This window comes from Lepisma saccharinum, chromosome 26 (genome assembly GCF_977018435.1).
Source record: "Lepisma saccharinum chromosome 26, izLepSacc3.1, whole genome shotgun sequence".
Classification (NCBI taxonomy): Eukaryota; Metazoa; Arthropoda; class Insecta; order Zygentoma; family Lepismatidae; genus Lepisma; species Lepisma saccharinum.
This window is the reverse complement of record NC_139254.1, coordinates 7,916,990-7,940,844: the sequence shown is the minus strand read 5'-3', so window position 1 is coordinate 7,940,844 and position 23,855 is coordinate 7,916,990. Positions and strand designations below refer to the sequence as shown.

General features: G+C 37.6%; 1 protein-coding gene across 1 annotated transcript in view; it reads left to right on the top strand.

Annotated features, from left to right (window-relative positions):
- Positions 1 to 23,855, top strand: part of LOC145979332 (pancreatic triacylglycerol lipase-like) — a 67,673-nt gene that overhangs the window by 22,875 nt on the left and 20,943 nt on the right. The window contains exons 2-4 of the mRNA XM_083112186.1: positions 8,273 to 8,430; positions 10,490 to 10,603; positions 23,601 to 23,747. Of these exons, the coding sequence (XP_082968312.1) occupies positions 8,273 to 8,430; positions 10,490 to 10,603; positions 23,601 to 23,747 (419 nt within the window). The remainder of the gene's footprint in view (positions 1 to 8,272; positions 8,431 to 10,489; positions 10,604 to 23,600; positions 23,748 to 23,855) is intronic.

Below are 23,855 nucleotides of genomic sequence, written 5' to 3'. Positions count from 1 at the left end.
TCTCTGCGTTAGTGCGTGTGAAGAAACGAGTCAGGTTATGGTCAGATCCATTTACACATATCTCTATGTTGCTTCGTCGAAATCGGGCCGTAAATGGACCTTCCGTCTTGGATTCAGCATGGTTGGCATGTTTTAAACGTTTAAGATACACGATTTTGTTTTCTTTTTTACAAATGTTTAAAACATTTTAAAAATTGAATGGTACATGGATGAAACAGTTTTGTTCCGTACTTAACATCCTGCACATGATTGTTAGTGTGAATATTTTGTTGCATTGACGATAAATTGTCGTATTTCGGGAAACACGTAGATAGAGTGGGGCCTGGCAACTGTAGATCAGTTGAACCTTCTCGAACAGCTTACATGCGGAATTTAAGAGTAACGTAAATAGGTATTTTAAGAAGTTAGTCAAGTATTTACTTTATAACTAGAAACACATTCCTTCCTTGGATGATTAACAGGCTTCTTATTAATCATTAATCTTAGAAAATAAGTATTTTTGGCATTATGTTTAAACGTTTTATTTCTTTGAAACGATGTTTTTTGTTTTGGATTAAAATACTGTTTAAAACATGTAAATCGCGTTTAAACTGTTATATTTGTTTCTTTTTTTTTTTTTTAAAAAAAAACACGAACCCTGAGTTTCAGGCATTTTTTCTATTGATCAAGAATGCACAGGACGCCATCTTTGGGTCACGTCTGGTTATGTTCAAGAGAAATGCGCAGTTATAACAATCAACTAGTGTTTTCCAATCTCGTACTGTATGTCTATGGCTTCACATTCATTTCAATTGGGGATTATATTCTAGATTAAGAAAAAATACAAATCGTTCATAGGGTTATTTAATTATAACTGTTGCTTACTTTTAACGGGAACCTTTACAATTTACATTTATTCAAATTGACTGTTGTCAGGAACCCGATTCCAGATAGACATTCCAATCTCGACCTCTATTACAGTGTTACCAGAACTTCCTAAAACTTCGAAGGCCAAACATGATACAAAGGAAAAACGACGCAAGACAAAAAACAGCAGCAGAGTTCAGCCCAGATTATACTGATAAATAATAACCAGATAACAGAAATGTGTTCGTTGGGGGTACGAAGTCTCACTTCAGTTCAATAGGTCAAATAACGATAATCCTTTAAAACTCTTGTTCCCCTCCCCGCTAAGCAAGAAAAAAAATCTTGTTTTGACCAAAAACCTGATGACGTCAATGCACCCTGGTTTTTTGCTCTATTGTACGCACATTCTCTGATAGTTTGTGGAAAGAAGTCTCAAGTCCAAGGATTGAACTGTTCCTACTGTTGTGTCGAGTGCAGCTATAGGGTATCGTGATATCAAGTTTGGTTTGTCCCGAAGGCACGAGTCTGGACTTTGTGCCTCGATATTATTGCAAATTGTTGTTTCAAAGTTTTGTTGCGTATTTACATGCTAATGTTGCTTTCCTCGATTTGAGAAAGGTTCAATGATGGACGAAAAGTGATAAACTAATGCGATGGTCTGTGAGACTGCTTTTAGGCATTCGACTCTTTTATGTACTTTAGCTTTTTGCTATTTGTTTAGCCATGATCCTCTACTTCTATGTTCCTTATCCTTCATAATTGTCTACTTTTTCATGTTTTCATTCGTCAAAACAATCGTTCGAGTCTCTCAATAATAATGACGAAAATTATAGAAAATATAGAAGGCGGGAAAATGATTTCCCTGCTTTGAATCGACCATTCTACAGTTCGAACACTGAATGAGAGTTCACATTTCGGTTGTCAGTGCCCATCTAAAAAATGTACGTTCAGTTTTAAACAACATTTTTTGCAATATCAATTTGAATGCCTCTCAAAATATATTTCGTAGGGATGTTGTAAGCATTCAACCCTTTTTTGTCTGAATAAAATAAGCTTTTAGTTTATTATACGTCCACTTTATGCACAGATATGTTAATCGGAACAGTTTAAAGTTGGATCCGAACCACTGTGCCATGTGCCTCCATCGGGAATAGAATCCAGGACACATCCCGATGGCGCAAGTGGTAACGTCGTTGACTTACAATCAAGGGGTCCCGGGTTTGATACCCGGTGGAGGCACATAGTCGTTCTGATCCTATTTTAAACTGTAGGTCCAATCCCAATTAGCCTTACTGTGCAAAAAGTTGACTTAAAATACCAACTCAATCAATCCAGGACACTTTGAATACAGGATAGGCGGCAATGGAATGACCTTTACGTTAAGGAAGTACAGCATTAATTTAATACAGTAGTTCTGTTTTGGGGTTAAATTCAACCTAATTATTTTTACATTGAGTTTAAGTAATATTTTCTGTCTTGCGTGCGTCAGTGTTGCTTCTTCGTGAAGATGAAAATTTTCCAATCAAGTGGATCAGTATCATGGTGTACAAATTGCAGTTTGCAACCAATTACGTTGACCCCGTGTCTTCAGTAGCGCCACCACCGGACGGAGGCAGAAACACGAGAGAAGAATATGGTAGGTCACGAATGACCTAGACCTGTTTGCTGCATCTGTAATGAAAATGGGACATAGACATTTGTTGCTTTGTGGGAGTACTTGTGCGTAATTTATGTAATTAAAATAATTTCCGCGTATCTCATGAATTGTACTTTTTTCCCGGTATTGTATTCTGTGCTGGATTCTGTGGTATACAAATGTAACATGGAAAGCTGTAGATTTTGTCACTGTCAAAAAAAATTGCACGTGAATGCGTTGAAGAACAATGTTTCAACTATCTTTTTAAACATCCTATTTACGTAAGAATTATTCTGGCAGAACAAAATCTCCCCTTCTTTCTGAGCGAATAGCGTCATGCCATTCGCTCACACCTCCTTATAGCGTCACAAGAGTGACTCTTATCATTTTCTTGCACGTGCACGATAATTATCATATTTCTTTTTCTCTTTTGAATTTCTTCATCCACACTGTCAACGTTTGGACTGTTGCGCATTTGGTAAAAAGGAATTTGTAATGTTACAAGATAACTGTGGCATTTTTTACTATTCGAAGCAAATAATAAATTATCTTTTACTGAATACGTCATGCATTAAACGTAACAGTAAAACCAAAGGCTATGCAATAATAGTCACTGTTGTGCTGTTTTGCGCTGCACAATATGAAGCGGTAGGCATCTTCAGTCACGTTTATTTTTCCACTAGCGTTTTGGTACCGAAAAATAAGACAGATGACATTTATACCTATGTTCAAACCGATGTTTTACCTTGGACATCCAAGAGAAAGTAGTAATGGGTGAATCACGTATTCGAAATACTAAAATAATAACGGCTTATGATGGCAATCTATTTCTTAAAATATTCGGATTATTATTGCATATTTCTACATTTCATTGCTCACATATTGCACTTTTACTACAAAGAATGATCTGTAACGAATGTTATGAAAATGTACAGCATTGCTTGCTTAGTTCAACTTTATCTCTCACAAACTTTATGCCATTTCTTTTGAGCCAATGCTCGTTCACCACAGTCTGATTGACATACCCTTATATATCCATCTTGGCTGCAGTACTTTCCGCACGTTCAACTATTATCTTAAGTGTCAGTTCGTGATGGAACAATTTAATATTACGAGACGATCTTTTCAGGAAACGACCGTATAATTATTTTACATTAATATAATGTTCTCTTTAAATTACTGTTGAGTACTCTATCCAGGTGCACATTCCAGTAAAGAAAATAAGTTTTATGGTACTATTGTTGCTACGAAAAAATTGATATTTCGCGAGAATCGACTTCCTCTTCGATAATCCTAGCGAGCATACAAGTGCACATGGAAATCTCTCCTCATTTGTTTGAAGTGTTATGCGCTTTCAAGGGATGACTGGTAATTATACAGCCTTTGTGAATTTTACCAAACACAAGGATAGGAATATGAATCCTTAATTTATTAAAACTTGCCAACTCCGTTACGTGCAACCATGAATTTTAGGATGTTCGGGAAAGGCACAAACTGTGAATTTTTGTTCCTCTCATTCCAGAAAATATTATAAATAAAATTTTATATTGAACACGTGTAAATATTCTTAACATTGATGACCCAACATGCATTTCGTGTCTGTATTGTTTGCTACTCATATTAAAAGCTGTAAAATTGCATTATTTGACTTAAGATTTTTTCCCCCGAAGAGCTTAGAATTAATGATATTACATAGAAATGCGTGTACATATTTATCTACACTTAGGTTTATGCAGTTATTGTATCAATTGCAGTTTTTGTATCAATTCACAATATCATAAATAAGTACATTAATTGGTTCTGTAATCAGCATAGTTAAGATTTTATACAATGAATTGGTTGAAGAGCATATTAATTAAAAATACATTCGTCATATTCTGCCCTTATAATATTTCTGTTAGTCTATGTACGTAAAGTGAATATTAAACAAATTAACTCCATTAAATCTCCATGTGACGTGCCATCTGCTCCTTCGAACGCTTTTGATTTTATAACAATTAAAGGTCTAATCAGACAACTTTTCACTTCCATGGTTGATTCGTCAACAGTTAAGTCTTTAACAACACCCCATCGATGAGATTTAAGTGCGCCAGAGAAAGAAAAAAAAGAGTAAAAAAGTTACTGCATTTGGAGATAAACTGATGATCCTGGCAACCTTGTGGGCGTCATAGAGAAGTGGCTCGTGACCTCTCCTATCAGCGTCCTTCATCCAACTGGATTTTTGGCGGCGTCCCATACCGGAAAAACAGGGAATAGGGAAAGTTCACAAGTCAGCATTGACGTCAAAGTGCAAAGTACACTTGGCTTTGATGCGCAGACGTAACGCAGTGCTAAGTCCACAGACAAAACTTTTGGCATGTATCTTATATGCTATAGATATGATAAACTTTTGGTTATATCATATACACATTTGGCATAATTAAAAAGCGAGACAACCCTCAAGTCATTAACCAGTAATCAGAGGATTTAGGCAAATAGATTCGAAACAAGTTCTGACATGTTGAAGCGTAGCATGGCGAAGGTGTATCGCTTGACAGACAAATAAGTACGCGTTGAAGCAGAGACGTGTCCTTAAACTTGCCTTCCCACGCCAGAGAAGCGATTTCAGCTTCATCACCCACCCTTCTTGCCAGGTCTGGTTCCGAGTCACGCAAAGGCAAGCTCGTGCTCAATGAAGCCTTTTTCTCCTGATCGAATGCATCGTTTTTATCTTGCGTACTATAAAGAGAGAAGTTGTGGCTGTTTTTGCGGCACTAGCTCCAGTGTGATGTAAAATATATGAGAAGATACATGTTTCGAACCCAGTGCCTCTGAAGTTTGTTACACTAACCGTTAAACCACGAAGCACACAGTTGACCATTGGCCGCTTCTACAGGATTTTCCGTGTCAGGGAATTCCCCTCTTGTCACTGACCCCACATCGACCCTAGCAAAGCAAGTTCCAAGCAGGTTTCTGCACATGGAGAGGAAGTATGTTATGTCTCGCCCTAGCTGGTTTGTATTTCCTCGTAAGATATCCTCCATTTGTGTTCCGTAACATTTTCTTCATCTGGCCCCGGTCCAGGATTATGTAGGACAATCAACTGCCAGCCGCATTACAGAACACGACGTTCCTAAAACTTATTTTATTTCCGTGTCCGAGCTTCCACTCTGTGTGAAAGCCACGCCAAAGAGGTGCGAATATGGTAACACATTGCGAGGATTCTTAACTTCAAAACTGCGGCATTAACATAGACGTTTGTTCGAGATAACTCTGTGGAATGATCGAGTGAACTTAGGTTCATAGACGGATCTAGAATTTTTTCATGAGAGGGAACAGAATACCTATAGGTATGCTGTAAACATAGGAACAAGATGTACTTGTCATCATCCCCATGTTAAAATGTAATTTAATCTATCTTACCAATACATAGCAATATATGAAAATTAATAGATGATTATGGATTGAAACTACCAGCATAAATTTTACCCATATATTTGTAGGATTATTGTCACATTGAAATGATATTTGATGTTCTATTCTATATATTCACATGCTCAGATGGGACTGGGCATTCAAAGTGAAATCCGAACGACCGTACAATAATATACCTCCACAAGGAAACAAACCCACGGTTCTTTGACCATAAATAGATGTTTAGGTGAAAAGTAACAAATTCCCAAATAAATTAAACGTTGCCATGAATGAGACATATTTTGTTAAGAACTTTTTGTTCTAGTTTAATTCATATATATCTGCAGTACTGTTAATAATTTTATTTTAAAGCAAAATGCTATGATTGTGGTTCACGGCTGCCATTTTTCCAATATGTCGGCCGCATCTGAAGTGGATTTACATGGAAGTTAATTGTATATTAAATGACAAGTCTTTAGGAGGTTGTCTGTCAAATATTATCTCATTCTGTATACATTTTCATAGCTCTAAATCTTCTGTAGTTGTCAGATCTGCCTGCTGTGCGAGTTCTGTCAGTCCTGCCACTATCCTTTTCGATTTAACGTTTTTATTGTTTAATTTCTATTGTGCAAATCAAATCTTGCAGACAAGGGTAAAGATTACGGACCAATGCCCTCATTTGTAGTTTTGCCAAAATGAATAACTTGCGAATCATGTAAAATGAACAACTTATCAATGAAGACTAGTTTCACGACTGGAGCGACATCTACGCTCGGTCTGAAACTCAAGTTATGACCAGCGACTACTGTAATCCGAGTTTATCACTGGTCTCGGTCAGAGTTCAAAGCATGACTTAAACCGGAAAGAAATGGATCCCAATTATCAATCTTTCTAGTAGATGTCCTCTATATTACTTTCTTTTATCTGTTTGTTCAACTCCTGTGACTTTTCTCGAGCATCTGGCTTATCATTTTGCCCTCCTTTCGGCGTTCTACATTGTCAACCAGAGCGGTCATTGTTATTTAAATTTGTAATTGTTTGTTCAAGCTTGTGTTTGGCTTACGTATTTCGACTACAATAAGCATGAATAAAGATGAAGAATGTATAGTAGGTGAACATTTGCGTTATTAGGGGCTTATTGGATAATTTAGAACTGCGATGGTCCTGTGGGTAGTCTACTCCTTACTGCTGTACCAAGAATAGAATAATCCTGCTCCTGCGTTGCCAAATGTACGGCATTCTTCATTGCATTGTCGTCACCTTTATTCACTACGTTAGTCTCACCATGAAGGGAAAACTGTACAGTGGGATCCATGAGTATTACTGTGCAAATTGTCCACGACTATTTTCTTTAACTTTTTTCTTACATCCCATGTGTTTTTAAGCGATGGATTTTTATGTATGCTGGTGCAGAAGTTGTCAACAGCTTGTTTTGAGTTTCCTTTTAATTCTTGAAGCTCTTATTGGGTCAAATAAAGAGCACGAACATGGTGATGGGCAATTTTCACGATAATACTAATGGATCCCACTGTACGAGTGGAAACTCTGTCAAGTTGTAATCAAGTGATTTCAGGTTCGAGCCTCGGTTGGGGCACATTACACGGTAGTTCGAATCCCACCTCAGACTGTAGGTTCAGTCCCGCTCAACCTATCTGAGCATGAAATGAGCTTACAGCAAACTTTCTTTAAAAACAAGATAATTGCAAATTTCTTTTATAATTCAACACCTACGTCATTTTAAAAGGTTGTACTTGTGCATCTGTATATGTTTGTTATTTTTCGTCGCTTTTATTCCTCTTTTGACTAATCGCGACGAAGAATGATTAGATAAAGTTGATAAAGGAACACTAATATAAAGTCTGTTCCTTATTTTTATACTTTAAATCTTTGAATCTTTGAATTTGATTTACAGATTTGTTAATATTGTGTCACCCCAGAAATAATGTTCTAGTTAATGATGCCACAATTAGCATAAAAATTCTTTGATTTCTTATTTTTATCAATGCTAAAACTAGACATTTTTGAAATCTGGCACGTTTTAGAAGACTGTTAACTAAAAGTATATAAGTTTCTTAACCACATGTAATTTTATATTATGTTATTATGTTTGTCGTTATTTTCTGTTAATACGTTCCAATGTAAAATGGCTAACGCTGTATTTGGAATCTTCTGTTAAATAAATAAATAATAATTAATTTATATTAGTTTTAGTACATTACAACTGTATATTTACTTGAAAATAATACTACACATATATACCCAGAGAATTATAGATGACTGAATACTTTTTGCATGCTTACTCCTTCAATAGTTCGGATAAAGTCATATCAATATGCAAATGTTACGAATTATTTGCACATTCTGATCATATAATTATGAATTATTTTTCGTTTACAGTGCTTTCCTTGACACGGTGCTATGGAGTGTTTGGATGTTACTACGTAGGGTTTCCCTGGACGTCTGTGACTAGACCAGTGAATCTATTTCCAGAACCACCAGATGTTATCAACCCTCAATACTGCTTATACACCAGAGAGAATAAAAATACATGCCACGTAAGTTAGTTTTCATTCTAAAATAAGTGTAAAATCTCCCATCAGGTTAACAAAACATGAAAGTGAGTGATTGAATATTATGCTGTGAATCATCATCATAAATTTTATTGGACTTCAGCTTTATATTTGGCTGTTTACGCCCAGCATACATTTGAAATATATAAATTTCTACATATTAAGTTCAAATACATCCTTAAATAACTTTAACTTGTTCATTGTGCTGTATAAAGAAATATATTAGTACAAGGTGAGTACGTAACAGGTTAGTCAATCAGACGTAGTTCGTAAACCTTCGGCTGGCTTCGCTTGTGCCACATACTGAAGCGTATTTTACATTTTACGCGAGTTAAGGGTTGCCTTTTTAATTTTCTGATTTAGAAGGATACTGGCACATAAGTTAACTATTTTATCACACACAAACAAGAAGTTAATTAAAAACTACGAATACCATAACTCATGCAAAAAGTATATTTGTACAGTGGGATCCATGAGTATTACCGTGCAAATTGTCCATCACCATGTTCGTGCAATTTATTTGACCCAATAAGAGCTTCAAGAATTAAAAGAAACTCAAGACAAGCTGTTGACAACTTCTGCGTCAGCATACATAAAAATCCATCGCTTAAAAACACACAGGATGTAAGAGAAAAATTAATGAAAATAGTCATGGACAATTTGCACGGTAATACTAAATTACAAATGTGGCCTATTTTATGACATACATCTAGTCAGTAGGTTTTATTGTCCCTCTTTATTCATGTCGTGGAAATAGAACAATAATAACTTAATTAATTGATAGTTGTCTTCATTTGTATGCAAATTGGTGATTGTTATGACTACAACAACTATTCTATTTTTCTATGGGTATTATGAACTTCTGCTTCGAATTCAATGGAAAGCGTTTGCATGGGTGTGCTTCTAACATTTTTCAGAAATAATATGTACACCACGTGGACATCATCGCTTGTCATCAATGCTCCCTCTGTCAGTGACTCGTATATTATCTACCAGCTTTAGTTCATGTGAAAATCGCTGTCTAAACAAGCCGATAGATAAATTTATGTAATATTATATCTGGTCTTACGTTACTCAAAATTGTATCCTTGTATCTCTACTGGTTTATCATTTATCGATTGAAGAATATAGCACTGTTACATGCCAGTCAGGAAGTTCGACACATTTTGCCTTCCCGCCACGAGGTGGCTCTGCTGTAGTGGCTCGCAATCTTGTTTCCTGCTTATGCAGTGTTAATGTCTCATCCTCTTCTAGATACGATTTCCATAAACGGGTTCTCTTCTTCTGTCTACTCTAACCTGTAAACCTACTTCTTTGGTGGCATTCCAGAGAAACATTTCCCCAATCCCATCACAGGACTCTCAATAAATCAATGTCTCTTTGGAAGGTCTCTTCATTCAGAATTCTTAATAACATGTCGTTGTCCTAGCAGACGTTCTTGTTGACCTGTCAACACGCAAATAAATTAGACCTATTATTCATTATTCGCTAATCGAAAACTGTCATCTACACAAGAGGAACACACTGAGAAAGTGTTTTGTTTGAGATAATCAAGTTATGTTCAGTTTCGTTTGCAATAGTATATGAAACATAATTCAGTTGAACTCTTTAGAGTTAAAACTTAGACTTTTCTGGCAACATTAGCAGTCTAGAATTTTGTCCGCAGACTCTGGCAACTTGTGTCCAAGTATTAGCCATACAATTGCGTCAAAAATAATAATTGTGGTTGAGCAATGAAGGGAAAAAACTGTTTTGGAGTTGCTGAACGCACTTCACATACGGTGGCTAGCCAAGTACTTTTGCACAAAACACGATGCTACTTGGCTCGTACCGAGTTACAAATTGTAGGAAGAGAAGCATAAGTGTCGTTAACTTTGAGTTGCCGGGGTAGGAAATGTTGTGTAATACACTAATATGTTCCATTTACAAAATTAATTTTTCCACATTATTGGGTGTATGTGTCCCCCTGTCCCCACTTTAACGACGCTCCTGCAGTAATGAAGTTTTTGACTCTGTTCACACGAATTCTATTCTTCTCTTGCAGTTACTGCTATTGAAGAAGCCAAGCACCATCTTCCGGAGTAGCCTGAAAGCAGACAAGCCGGTTGTGTTCATCACTCACGGGTATCTGGAGACAGGAAGCAAGAAATGGATCACGGTGAGTGTATAAAGGGTGGTTCATAAGCAATCACAATTATCCTCAAACGGTCATTCTTCTATTTAGGCCAGGATTTTTATTTGCTGCAAGGGCTGGACTCTCCAATGTGTCGTGCACGTTATGTTCTTTTCACATTTTTCTCGAATGTGCCAATTTTATTTTCCTCAACCTTCTTAACTGTTTATCATCCATGTTGGGAGATGATGACACTGTTTTAAGAAATGTTTTTAGCTTTTTTGAGAAGTACAGACCTTCCACACTGTTTCTGAGTTAGTTTTTAGACTGTGCGTGCCTTTTTAATGTGTTGTGTGTCCCGTGCAGGTTCGTTTACAACCTCGCACTTAAAAAAAGTGCGTTACCTTTCCCAAGGGGCTTTTTACACCCCCAAGAGGACTTTTCCTGAAATACTTTGAAGGGCGCAAAATGGCCATATGTGTCGACGCACCGAAAAATTTTAACTTCTTCATTCATATGTGTGTGTAAGCAAGTCTGGAGCTAACATCCTCGGACGGTTACTTAATTCTCATCCCCCCAAGAAAAATGTTACATATCAGATATATTTTCTTTCACTGTATGGCCTCTCCCATGGTGTATTTGTAAAATCCTCACCTTATAATCAAGGGGTCCCAGGTTCGATACCCAGTGGAGGCAAATAGTGATTCGGATCCCACTTTAAACTCTATGTCTGGTTTATAATACTATAAAATAGTCATAACAGGTCTAATTTTGTACGAATCGCGAACATCTAAAGCTATTTTTCGTTTTCTTGTGAAGAATCCAAACAGGCATTTACCCTGAATTCCAGTCTACTCATTACACCCACCCACCTACCCACACACATTATAGTTAGCCCCAGTCATTACATCGGAGTTAAAATGGCGCCCGTCATAAATGTCCTGGGGAATTACAGTGGGACCTTCGCGCAATTGATAACAGAGCGGGAGTTCTTTTGGAATTTGCAGGGAAGAAGAAATACTGCCATTTTCTTTGACGGCGGAAGCTGAAAATTGACCACTTCCGGTACGCAGAGGCTACACGCAAGATGCAACGCAAAGCTGCAATTTTCAAATTACATCCACGACGCAATTAAGTCTGTTGACGAATGTGTGGGCGTGTGTTCCACTTTGTACTGTTTCGAAATATCCCTCTTTCGTGTCTCTAGAGATGCATGGGCGTCGAGAAGGGGGTCAAAGGGGTCCGGCTACCCCCCCTGGAAACTGGTATCGTTCATTTCAAGTTGCAAAATATCAGAAATCTTGTTATTTTTATTGTTAATAAAAGAAAAAAAGTAAAGTGCTTCCCTGTGCTTCACCCCACGCCATGAAGGCGTATAGGGGGTGTGGAGTTAGGGCCCCACACTTTCTTCATCACGGCCAACGTGGAGGTGATTTGATCAAGACCACGACTCTGGGTGGGCACTGGAGGCGCTTGAACAGGTGGAAAAATCCCGGTTCTCCCCGCCGGAGATGGTATCAGACGCCCTGACGACTTTTACATATATATATAAAAGCGACACTGCGACAGCTTCCTCCATTACACTTCATTCATTCATATCACTTTTTACTCTATTCACTATTTCATTTCCTTGAAGACAGACGAACACAAACATGCATGTCCGAGCCGGAATTCGAATCCGGGACCCCTGCGCTGACCACTCCGCCACGGAGAACGAATAACGGCTGAGCTACCGCGGCTAGAAATAAAGTAGAGTTAGTATTGGAACAGAATAATACAGCAAAAAATGCAATGAATCGAAAAAACTGAGTATAAAATACAGGAGCGTCCACAGAAAGAACAATCGAATGAAAATACATAGCTACTTTTGTACTTTTTTTGTACAAGGTAACATATTGTGTAACTCGCTACGTACAATGTCAAGTTTCTAGTTGCTTAAACTAAAAGCGAAACGAAGATATGTAACCAGAAAATGGGGGGGGGGGGGGGGGGGAGAAACTCCAGCATCTTTTGATAAATAAGAGTTCCCTTTTTTTTGTGATACAAATTTTCTTCAAATTTTAGAGATCAAAAACACAAGAAAAAAGGATCAAGATAGGGCAAATTAGCAAATATGTAAAATATATTTTATCCTGTCAAATATGTGAAAATATGTAACATAAAACTTATGCAAAATCATGTCAGTTGTATAATTCATTGACATTTTCCTTTTCAAGGTATGTATCTAGAAAGGAATGGAATGTGTTCCCTAAACATATAGAAAGTCATATTATGAGGAAACTAATTAAGGGCATATTTTGGCATATTTGGCCATTTCTATGTGATAGAGCATATTTTGATGGATTTTCAGATATATTCAGCATATTTTTGCATTTTCAAGAAATATACAGTCATTTTCGAAATAGATTCGTTCTTACTCACATTTTTACTCGAGGTTTTTTTCCTGTAGCAAAATCTTTTACATTTCTATTTGAAAATTTAGTATTCATTGTACATTGCAACTCAGGGCTCATAAAGTGAACAAAAATAGTACGTATGTGAAAATATCTCAGCATTTGGTTATTGATGCTTGAAACAGTCCAGATATATGGGCATATTTTTCAAATTATAGTGCATATTTTGTAAAATTTTAGGTCATAAGAGCATATTTCATTTTGCATATTTTGGTGAAAGAAAGTAATAATTATTTTCCCATAATTGACGCATGCGTCACTTCAGATCCAAGAAATGTAATATAAGCTTAGTTGAGCGCTCTCGTTTACAATAAATACTTCTCCTATGTGAAGAAATTAGAATGTAGAAATGCTCATTAATGTCGTCGCAGAGCAAGCTGTCCTTTTTCCCACAATTGACGCAAGCGTTCACGAGACGCCTCTGAATCAGAAATAAGGTTTTGGCGCTAATCAAGAAGGGTCCAATACGAGGCCGAGGCCCCGGACAGTCACCCAGTGTTGCCACATGAAGGGAAATGTCCCTTTCGCAGGGAAATTCGGACCGAAATTTTAGCCAGAAGGGAAAAGGGAATTTCGATTAAAAATACCACAATTTCAGGGAAATTTTAAGACACCTGACTACATTATTACAATTTATGTCAAGTTCCAGTTTCATACTCACATTTTTTTCTGCTCCCTTGAATATAGCCTGTATCTGTTTATATCTCTGTTAAGTACATCACTTTTCTACACCTTCGGATAATAGTAACGATGAGGATTAACAATTAAATGGATTGCTGACCGGGATCCAAATCTGGTACATCTGGTGAGGAAGCGAGGTGATATGTATGTAAAAAATTTAACATTTTTTATTCACACGGACATGGACCAACGGAAATACTACTACTACTGCTTCCACCACCACTAATAATAAAAAATAATTACAGCTACTGCTACTACCAGTAATAATACTTATTATTATTATTATTGTGTGATTTGCTTAGGTGAAGGGAAAAATTGGTTCAAAAAGGGAAATTTTGCCCCTTGGAAAGGGAAATTGTGCCCTCATATTGTGGCAACACTGCGTCACCCTCTACTTTCCCAACAGCTAAGCTGTAGTCAGTGATGTGCCGTAGACTATAAGTTTACGTCTACGTGCGTTGTCTACACGTAATCTACGCGTAGATTACATTGGGTTGTAATTTACATAGACTACGTAGACAATCTAAAGTGCATTAAATTTAATTTTGAAGGGTTTCATGAAAGGAAAGTGACATTTTCAACTATATTGTTGACTTGAAGGTAAAATATTAGAAGGTGTACTTGAAACGAAACATTACGGAGACAGGATGTTCTCGTCGGTTTGGAATGCAGACCTTACAAATTCCATTACTTGCCTCGTCCGTGGAAAGGTACCAGCCTGACAGACGGATATGAATCGACAGGTATTGGAATTTGTATAGCGAAGCAACCGAACCGATCTGAGAAGATCGGAAGGGAATTTCAGGATCAGTATTGGATTTGGTTTTGGTGTGAGTACATCGAGGAAGACAGGGCAGGTATGTACCTGGAGGACGGAGGCGTCTCTCCGAACTTAGAATGGTCTGAGCCTTGTTACTAAACCTCTCGCTAATACCTTTTCTTACTTACTCCCCGGTAATAAGATAATGAAATAAGGGAAGGAGGAAACATGGTTAGAGGTGCGGGTCTTTTTTGTAATTTTTAGTTGTAGGTGCGAGTTCCTTTTAGGAAATATGTGCTTCAAAACGCGGGTTAGGAATGCTAAGGAAAAATGAACACGAATTAGAGTTATCTTTAACGAGGATTCAACAGCTGGCGGAACAAACGGTTCCGATTTCACCGTCTCGTCCAGTCACCAGGGCAAGGTCGCGATACATACAGCAATTTTCCACTAACACTGCACATTCCACGGACTGTGTTGCCATTATTCCTTCCACCGTTGTCAACAATACTGAAGTCATGGCATTGAACATACCAAATTTTATTCAACCTGAAAAGTTTTCAGGGGCAAAACCCTTAGAAGTTGATCAATTTTTCACAACTTTTGAAAATATGGCGGATGCATTAACTTGGACCCCTGCAAAAAGAAAAGATTTCTTGCCTTTATTCTTCACTGGAATCGCTTTAGATTTAATAACGGGAATAAAATCTCAACCAGATTATGCAAATAAGGAGTATCAAACGCTCAAAACAGAAATTACCAACACTTTTAGGGACATTGGTCAACCTCTCCTGGTTGAAGATTTCTTAAAGGAACAAGTCCAACAAATTCAGGAAACCCCGCAAGCTTACATCTTACGTAAGCATGCCTTGATTCAGAAATATCTCCCCCAAGCATCAATGGAGCATGTAATTTATTACATTGTGAGGGGACTGCGTACGCAGTACCTTCAAGTAGCTTCCGACAAGAATTTTAATTCGGTGAATGAACTTCTACGGTTCATCAACAACTTGCAAAGAAAACAAACCCTTTTGGAAGAGCAAGCGTACAGAGAAGCTAGGGAATTAGCGGCGCTTAAATATACTCAAGGTCTAGTTGCATCAACAAATCAGATAGGATTGCAAAACATAGTAACCCAACCTCCCATAAAAGAACCTCAAACTAGCTCAAATAATCAACAGGAAATAAACAGTCAACTGCAAACAGAAAAAAACTTTGTAACACAAGATCAATTAAAAGATTTGGAAATTAAAATGAATGAACTCCAAATTAATCATTTTCAGAATAGTGCACCAACGTTCAGAAATAGATCACAGCCTACTAGAACTAATAATAGATTTCCTGCACGCCAAAGATATAACGGTAGGAATAGTTCACATTCCCAAAGAAGTAACAATTTTTATAGATCAAATAATTCAAACAATGGTTACCAACGTGGGAACAGGGGACGTTCAAATTACCGTAGAGGAGGTTATAGGCCATTCCAGAGACAACACCCTCAACAAGCTCAGAGATGGCAACCCTGTCAAAACTGTTGCCCTCAACGTGAACAAAATACAGCCCAGCAATATAATCAACAAGTATATTACAATCAGACAGGTTCATCGGAACAACAATCACCTAATGCCTCTTTAAACTATTGAAACCCTATGAACGTGGGAACGGTCGTCAGGGGAAAAGTTCACATACAGTTCCCATAATTAAACAGAATAATCTTAGTTTTCTAGAAGCAACAGTAAATAGGAAACCTTGTAAAGTACTAGTAGACATAGGTGCAAATTGTAGTATAATAAATGATAACTTGGTTCCAACAAATGCAAAAAGAATAAACATAAATTCAACCATAGCAGGAATAAGTGGAAATTCCATAACTGTCAGACAAATTGCCTTCATACGATTCCGAATCGGTGGGAAATTTTACTGTCACCCGTTCAGAATAGCTAATACAAAATTCCAGTATGCAATTTTGGGCACAGATTTTTTAAATCTACTTAAAGCAAATATATCGTTAGGAGATAATACGATCTCATTGCAGAGATTAGGGTATTCACCAAAATGGCAATTTTCCAGTGACGAAAGCGAAGTACACACCATTCCTGATCAAATATTTCAAATGTTAGATTTAAATCAAAGTTCAACATTTGTAGCAAAACATAAAATAACATTAAAACCGAAATCTTCAACTTATGTAAAACTACGGCTAGAAAACATCCAGATTGGGACTAAATATAACACATTTGAACCGAATAAAGAATTGTTGGACTCATTAGATGTTCTAGCACCTTATGCATTAGTTAATGAAGAAGAACCCCACATTTTGCTAACAAACACAAAAAATCATCCGTTAGTAATACAGAAAAACACTCCAATTGGTTCAGCAGGAAGTAACCAAATAATTTCTGAAATTTATGACACTAACGTCAATGCGAATGCAAATAGTGGTCATAAAGTACATCATTCATTCGAGCAAGGTGACGAAAATTTAGACCAGGAAACCTTAAAACGACTCACTAAACATAGGGAATTTTATGACGTTAAACAAATTGATATAAATCCAGAACTAACAGAAGACCAAAAGCTCAAAATTCAAAATTTAATTTACAATTATGCAGATATCATGTATTGGAATCCTGAGTGCTTTTCTAAAACAAACGCAATGGAAGCACACATAGATGTTGCTGAATGTGTTCCTCCATTTGCTAGGCAAATTCCCATACCCATAAATTTAAGGGAAAAAATGAAAAATGAAATAACAAGACTTCAAGAACAACAGATCATTGAACCTTGTGAAAACTCACCATTTCGTCATCGCATATTCTTAGTTAAGAAACCAAATGGAACATACAGACTAGTTTCAGACTTTTCGGAAATTAATAAAGTAATATACAATGTTTCATATCCCACTCCAGATTGCAATGACATTTTAGCACGTCTTGCGGGCAAATTTTTTTACACTACATTGGACATGGCTCAAGCTTATTTTCAAATTCCAATATCAGAAGAATCACGTCCAGTTACGAGCTTCGCAATTCCAGGTTGTGGTTCATTCCGTTATAAATGTTTACCTATGGGCATGAAGACATCCAGTAGTTTTATGAATAGACTAATGGACATAGTATTTAGTGGTCTTCCCGACAATCAAGTAGCCACCTATTTAGATGATTTGTGCATAGCAACTTCCACTTTTGAAGAGAATTTCTCCCTAATTCAACAAATATTTGATAGGATTAGGAAAGCAAACATGACAGTTGGAATAAAGAAATGTAAGTTCGCATTTTCAGAAACCATCGTTTTGGGACATCTTCTTTCTGCAAAAGGGATGAAAATTTCCGACAAAATCATTAATTCAATCAAGAATTTTCCAACACCTAGCAATAAGAAACACGTGAAGAGCTTCTTAGCACTTTGTTCTTACATTAGGAAATATGTGTCCGGATTCTCATTTTTAGCGGATAACATATATAAACTTTTGAAAAAGAACGTTTCGTTCACGTGGACAGAGCAGCACCAGAAAGAGTTCGATGAACTAAAGGATAAAATTCTCAGTTCTCCCGTTCTCAAACCGTATTCTCAAAACAAGAAGACCTACCTCATCACCGATGCGTCTACAATTGGCCTCGCAGCCAGCATTTGGCAAGATTCGGAAGACGGAAGCTCACGCCACCCAGTTGCCTTCGCGAGCCGCAGATTAACCGACACAGAGAAGAAGAAATCAATATTTGAACTGGAATTTCTCGCAGTGGTCTATGGAGTAAAAGCGTTTAAATATTATTTGCTAAACAGCCATTTTACTTTAATAACTGATAATCACTCCATATCATATTTACGACAAGCATCAAATTTGACAGGTCCATTGGCACGAAGAGCTCTGGAACTACAGCAGTTTTCCTTCGATGTGAAACATGTCAAGTCATCAGAAAATGCCCTTGTAGACACTTTAAGCCGCTATCCAGCAGAGGAAGCTCCTGCCGACAGTGAAGACAACCCTGAACTAATTTTCCACCTAGAGGACGAAAACTTCAGCATTCGACAACATCAAGAAGAAGATCCATTATTCGGCCCTATCATTAAAGTCATCAACAACGATCCGATGCAAGATCCAGGAGTAGTACGAGCAGCACAGTATTACGTCATCAAAGACAACAAACTGTACAGACGTCATCGATACAACAAGACAGAGGAACTTCTCTTGTGCATTCCACACAAATTAAAAGATGAAATTTTCGAGAAGATTCATTGCAGTGAATACAATGCAGCTCACGCTTCACCATCTTCCACGTATGAAAATTTCAGGAAAAGATTTTACTTCCCAGGATTAAAACGATGGGTGTACATGAAATCAAAAAGTTGCCTCGAATGCCAGATGTCGAAGAGAGATTTCGGACCAAAGAAGCTCACCCTTCAGACGTTCGAACCGATCGCCACCCCAGCCAGGAAGTGGGTCATCGACACGTGCGGTCCACTGCAGGCCACAGCCAACCACGGACATCGCTACGTTCTCATCTGCGTAGATCAAGCGACCAGGTACATGGTAACGACATCTATACCTTCAGTTGACGCCGAAACGATCGCCAATGCATTAATGGAACAGATCATTTTGCGATTTGGTGTGCCAGACAACATCACGCTTGATCGTGCACCAGCGCACACTTCAAAAATCATGGAACAATTGAGTCAAATATTGAACGTCAGACTCAGATTCGCAAACACAGATTTCCACGAAACAGTTGGACTCGCCGAAAGACATATTCAGAAACTAAAGCAAAGACTGAGACCGTATGTAATGAAAAAATGTGCACAGTGGTATCTGTATCTCTCGGCCATAACGTTTGCGATAAATTCAGAAGTACACACAGGAACAAGATATTCTCCACATTACCTTATGTACGGTTACGAACCAAAGAATGCGATGGATTCATTGCTAGGAATAGATCCAAATTCGTTGCAGCACTCGAACAAGGAACGCCTAGACATATTGCAAGCGATGCGTGAACAAGCACAGGAAAATCTCCAGAAGAAATTTAAAACACAGAAAAAGTACTCAGACCAACACACACGGCATGTTGAATTTCAACCTGGACAAAAAGTGCTAATTTTAGACACAGTTCCGAAACGAAATGTACCTAAGCACTTCGCAAATTACTTCAAAATACATGGTACAGTTCTTGAAATGGAAAATGCCAACAGCGTACGAATAAGCTACAAGGACGGCCGAGGAAAGGATAAAATTGACACATTTTCCATAACAAGAGTCAAACCCTTCTTCGAAGAAAAGGAGAAAATACAAGAAGAAAATTATAACATCGACGAAATGTCTGCAGAACAGTCAGAAACCGAAGAGACAGAAGTCAAAGGGACATAATTCCACAGAAAGCCAAATGGGAAAGAACGTTGTCATTCCATCATTTCATCGTCATCGTCGCGATCAGTCAAAGGGGAAGAAAAGCGACGCTACAAAACAAGCAGTCCAATCGAAGCATCCATGTTTAATTAAAACCTAAATGCATTTATTTTGTTAAATCTTATCAAAATATACAGGAACTGTCCTCTTCAAAAATAGAATTTCGTGATAACCACGCCAAACTATCCTTAGTTGAATAAACTGGTTTCTTTTCATGAAGATTGCAACACTCGCCTCCTCGACTTGGAAGAGAGCGATATCAACAAAACAGATACATCTCCTATTACAGCGGCCAAGGAACGAAGTAGCGTGACGTCATCTTGCAAGTGACATCAAATGAACAACAAGCAACTAGCAGAAGTGACAGCAGTTTCGCATGTAAGCAGTTTCTCCAAAACTCACATCATCTGCATTCGAAGATTACAGTGAAATACGATTATGCAAGAAACTTATATAATAGAGCCATTAGAACATTACGAGAATAACGAGCATTAAGATATTTAGTGTAAATTCTCTACGACAATATACATACGTATATTGAAGAATATACACTCCTGTTATAATTTCAATGAAATGGTGCACAAGTTATATTTATATACAGTATGTATGAATTTACGCTCGTGATAATAATATTTCACTTATGTGAAGTTTAATGATGCTAGGGACAGGTTTTATCTACATAGATAGCCATTTAAGTATAGTGCGCACTTGAGCGTATCTGATATCCCTTAGTACACAATTTCTGGAATTCTGGTAATTCCATATATCTAACGAATTCCTCACAATAAATATGAGTGAGAACAGTAAATGAATTAATTTTTATAAAGATTGATAATTCTTGTGTTTCATTGCAATAATAATCATAATAATAATAATGCACTGCCCTTCGAAACTGCATCTCATACAGCAACAGCGATATCTTTAATAATTGTAGGGACTATCTTATTTTTATTAATTACGGCATGTTTTGTTCGTAAAATTAAATCCTGTTTTTGTTGTCGTCCCCTTGCACAACAAACAACCAGTCGACAAAAACCTACCCCTCAAGTTCGCAGTATAAATGTCACAAATGAAGAACAAATAATTCCTGTAAGAATAGCACAAAATAGACATATCAGACCTTCAACGGCACCACCCCCTATTCCTTCTTCTTCCAAAGCGCTGGCTAAACAATCTTGTATCGATATCCCATCACATCACTTTGACAGTATCTGTTAAGGCACATCACCACCGACTTGCACTTAGCCAATGGATTAGACACCCTGTCCAGCAGGCAGACAGTGAACTTCTAAAGCCGCCCTATAATTGGCTGAGTACATGTCGATTGGTGTATGTCCAATTACTACATTCCTATCCTTATTTTCTCTTTCTCCTTCCTTTCAATGGCTCAGACCACCTCTAACAGGTACCTACAACACCAGAGCATCGTCGAAGATCGACAGAGGAAAACTCGAGGACCAACGCCGCCAAATTGTCTTCCACCTTCTACAGAATACACCTCCAGATTAAATCCAATTTCGGAGCATTCCCCCCCCCCCTCCCCCAGATTTTGATGGACGATGGACTTGCCGTATTGGAGAATAGAAAAATGAAAGACAAGTCAAGACGAATGTTCCCGGAGGCTACACTTTATTTGGACCGGACAGAGAAGGAACAGCATTGATTGAATGTGTGTCCATTACATTCAAATTAATACTGCTACGACAGGACAATGCATCCAAGAAGAACCTTCTGTCCCAGTTGCGGAAGTTGGAAAAGAAGTGTAAGACGTTTCTCACCTAGGACAACATGTGATTCTCCCACTGTGATCTGATTCCCAGCTTACAACACCTTAGTACAGCTGGCAAGTATTTCACGAACTTGGAAATCCTTTCCAGCAGGACCAATTAGTAGCATTACATGTTCCAAACGCCAATTCAACTGAGCATCCCAGCTGCCCAGGATGTCATCAATCATTACAAGTTACAACAAGGTGTGAAAATGCAGAAGTTCGAGGAACTGGAAACGCCAAGTTCACCACTTCAATCCCTAGTGAAGTCCCAATGGACTACATAAAGTACAGGAACTAGGTTCGTTTCAATTGTGCTACGACATCAGATACATTTCTATGCATGGACAAACGTGAACAGTTCAGAACACGGGAAATCGAAATGATACTGATCTGCAATCATTGCGTGAATTCTTTTAGAAGAAACTGGTACTTTCAAAAGGATAAAACAAAGTGATTAAGTGAAAATAAACACAATGATACGAAATAATGTCGTATTGAACCCTTAAGGTTTGAACACAATGTGTTTAATCAGTGAATATTATCTAAGTGATTACATAGTGTAATTATGGCATGCAGTGTAAACTATGCCTTATCAAAAGTGAATATTATTTCATTCAGATTTGTGAATGATTATAAACTTTGGTTCAAGGAGTTGACTATTTGAGTATTATAGTGTATAGTGCATCATGATTTAAGATTTTATTGTCGATGCCAAGAACACCAGTGATAACGTAATATTAAAATAATCACTTTAAGGGACAAAAACATCGTAAAAAAAAAAGCTATTGTGCTGGTAATGGTTATGGTTATGTATTATAATGAACTATACTAATTTTATATTCATAGGTTTAATTAATTAACTTACTGTTTTTGGTTCTTAATGGGTATTTCGTTGTTTATGCATTATTTATGCATACTAGTAAGTATTATGGATGGGTACTAGTAATTTTTTTCTGCTTACCAGGGTTGATAGTTTCTTGATGTACTACTATATCGTTTCAAAGGAATTTCTAACATGTATGAACCAATAAATGATACACTCAGACAAGCGACCATCGGAGATGACGCTTCTTGACAGGGAGGTATGTTGACTTGAAGGTAAAATATTAGAAGGTGTACTTGAAACGAAACATTACGGAGACAGGATGTTCTCGTCGGTTTGGAATGCAGACCTTACAAATTCCATTACTTGCCTCGTCCGTGGAAAGGTACCAGCCTGACAGACGGATATGAATCGACAGGTATTGGAATTTGTATAGCGAAGCAACCGAACCGATCTGAGAAGATCGGAAGGGAATTTCAGGATCAGTATTGGATTTGGTTTTGGTGTGAGTACATCGAGGAAGACAGGGCAGGTATGTACCTGGAGGACGGAGGCGTCTCTCCGAACTTAGAATGGTCTGAGCCTTGTTACTAAACCTCTCGCTAATACCTTTTCTTACTTACTCCCCGGTAATAAGATAATGAAATAAGGGAAGGAGGAAACAATATTGGTTCCTAACGAAATTAAAAGAATCCCATTTACAACAAAAGTTCTCTTCTCTTCTATGATCAATTATGGAGGAAGATAAATAGTATGCAAAAAACAACAACAGATGGCAGTCGTGAGGCAAAAGTGGTATTTTCCCCATAAAACACTAGAATATTTCCTATATTAGGTTTCTTCTTAGGTGAGAAATTGTTCGAATTTGGAAGAAAGAGTATGAAAAGTTCTCTTCACACATCAGCAACTGATACACAGTATAATTTTGTTTCACTTCCACGGCGCCCTTTGCTAAGTTATCACCTTTCGCCATGTTGTTTACATAGATTAGTAATCTAAGTGTATAAAATAGTCTACGTGTAGAATGCAGACTATCGTTGTTTACGCGTAGACGCACATCACTGGCTGCAGTACGACCCCACGTAATGCAACACATGAAAGAAATTATGTTTTCGAGATCTTCTATGTACGTTGTTTCTGCTCATGTTTTCAGAGGATGAAGAACGAGCTCCTGACGTACGACGATATGAACGTGGTTGTGATCGATTGGGTGGGCGGATCAGGACCGCCCTACACTCAAGCCGTGGCCAACATCCGGCTCATAGGTGTCATGACGGCGCATCTGATAAAAATGATGATGGTAAGCTTCGTTCAGTATTAACTGATGTTCTTTTGTTGCTATCTCGCATTTTTATTAGTTTGTCTCAATTAAACGTTTAGTGCCTTCAAATAATGGAAGGGCTATTTT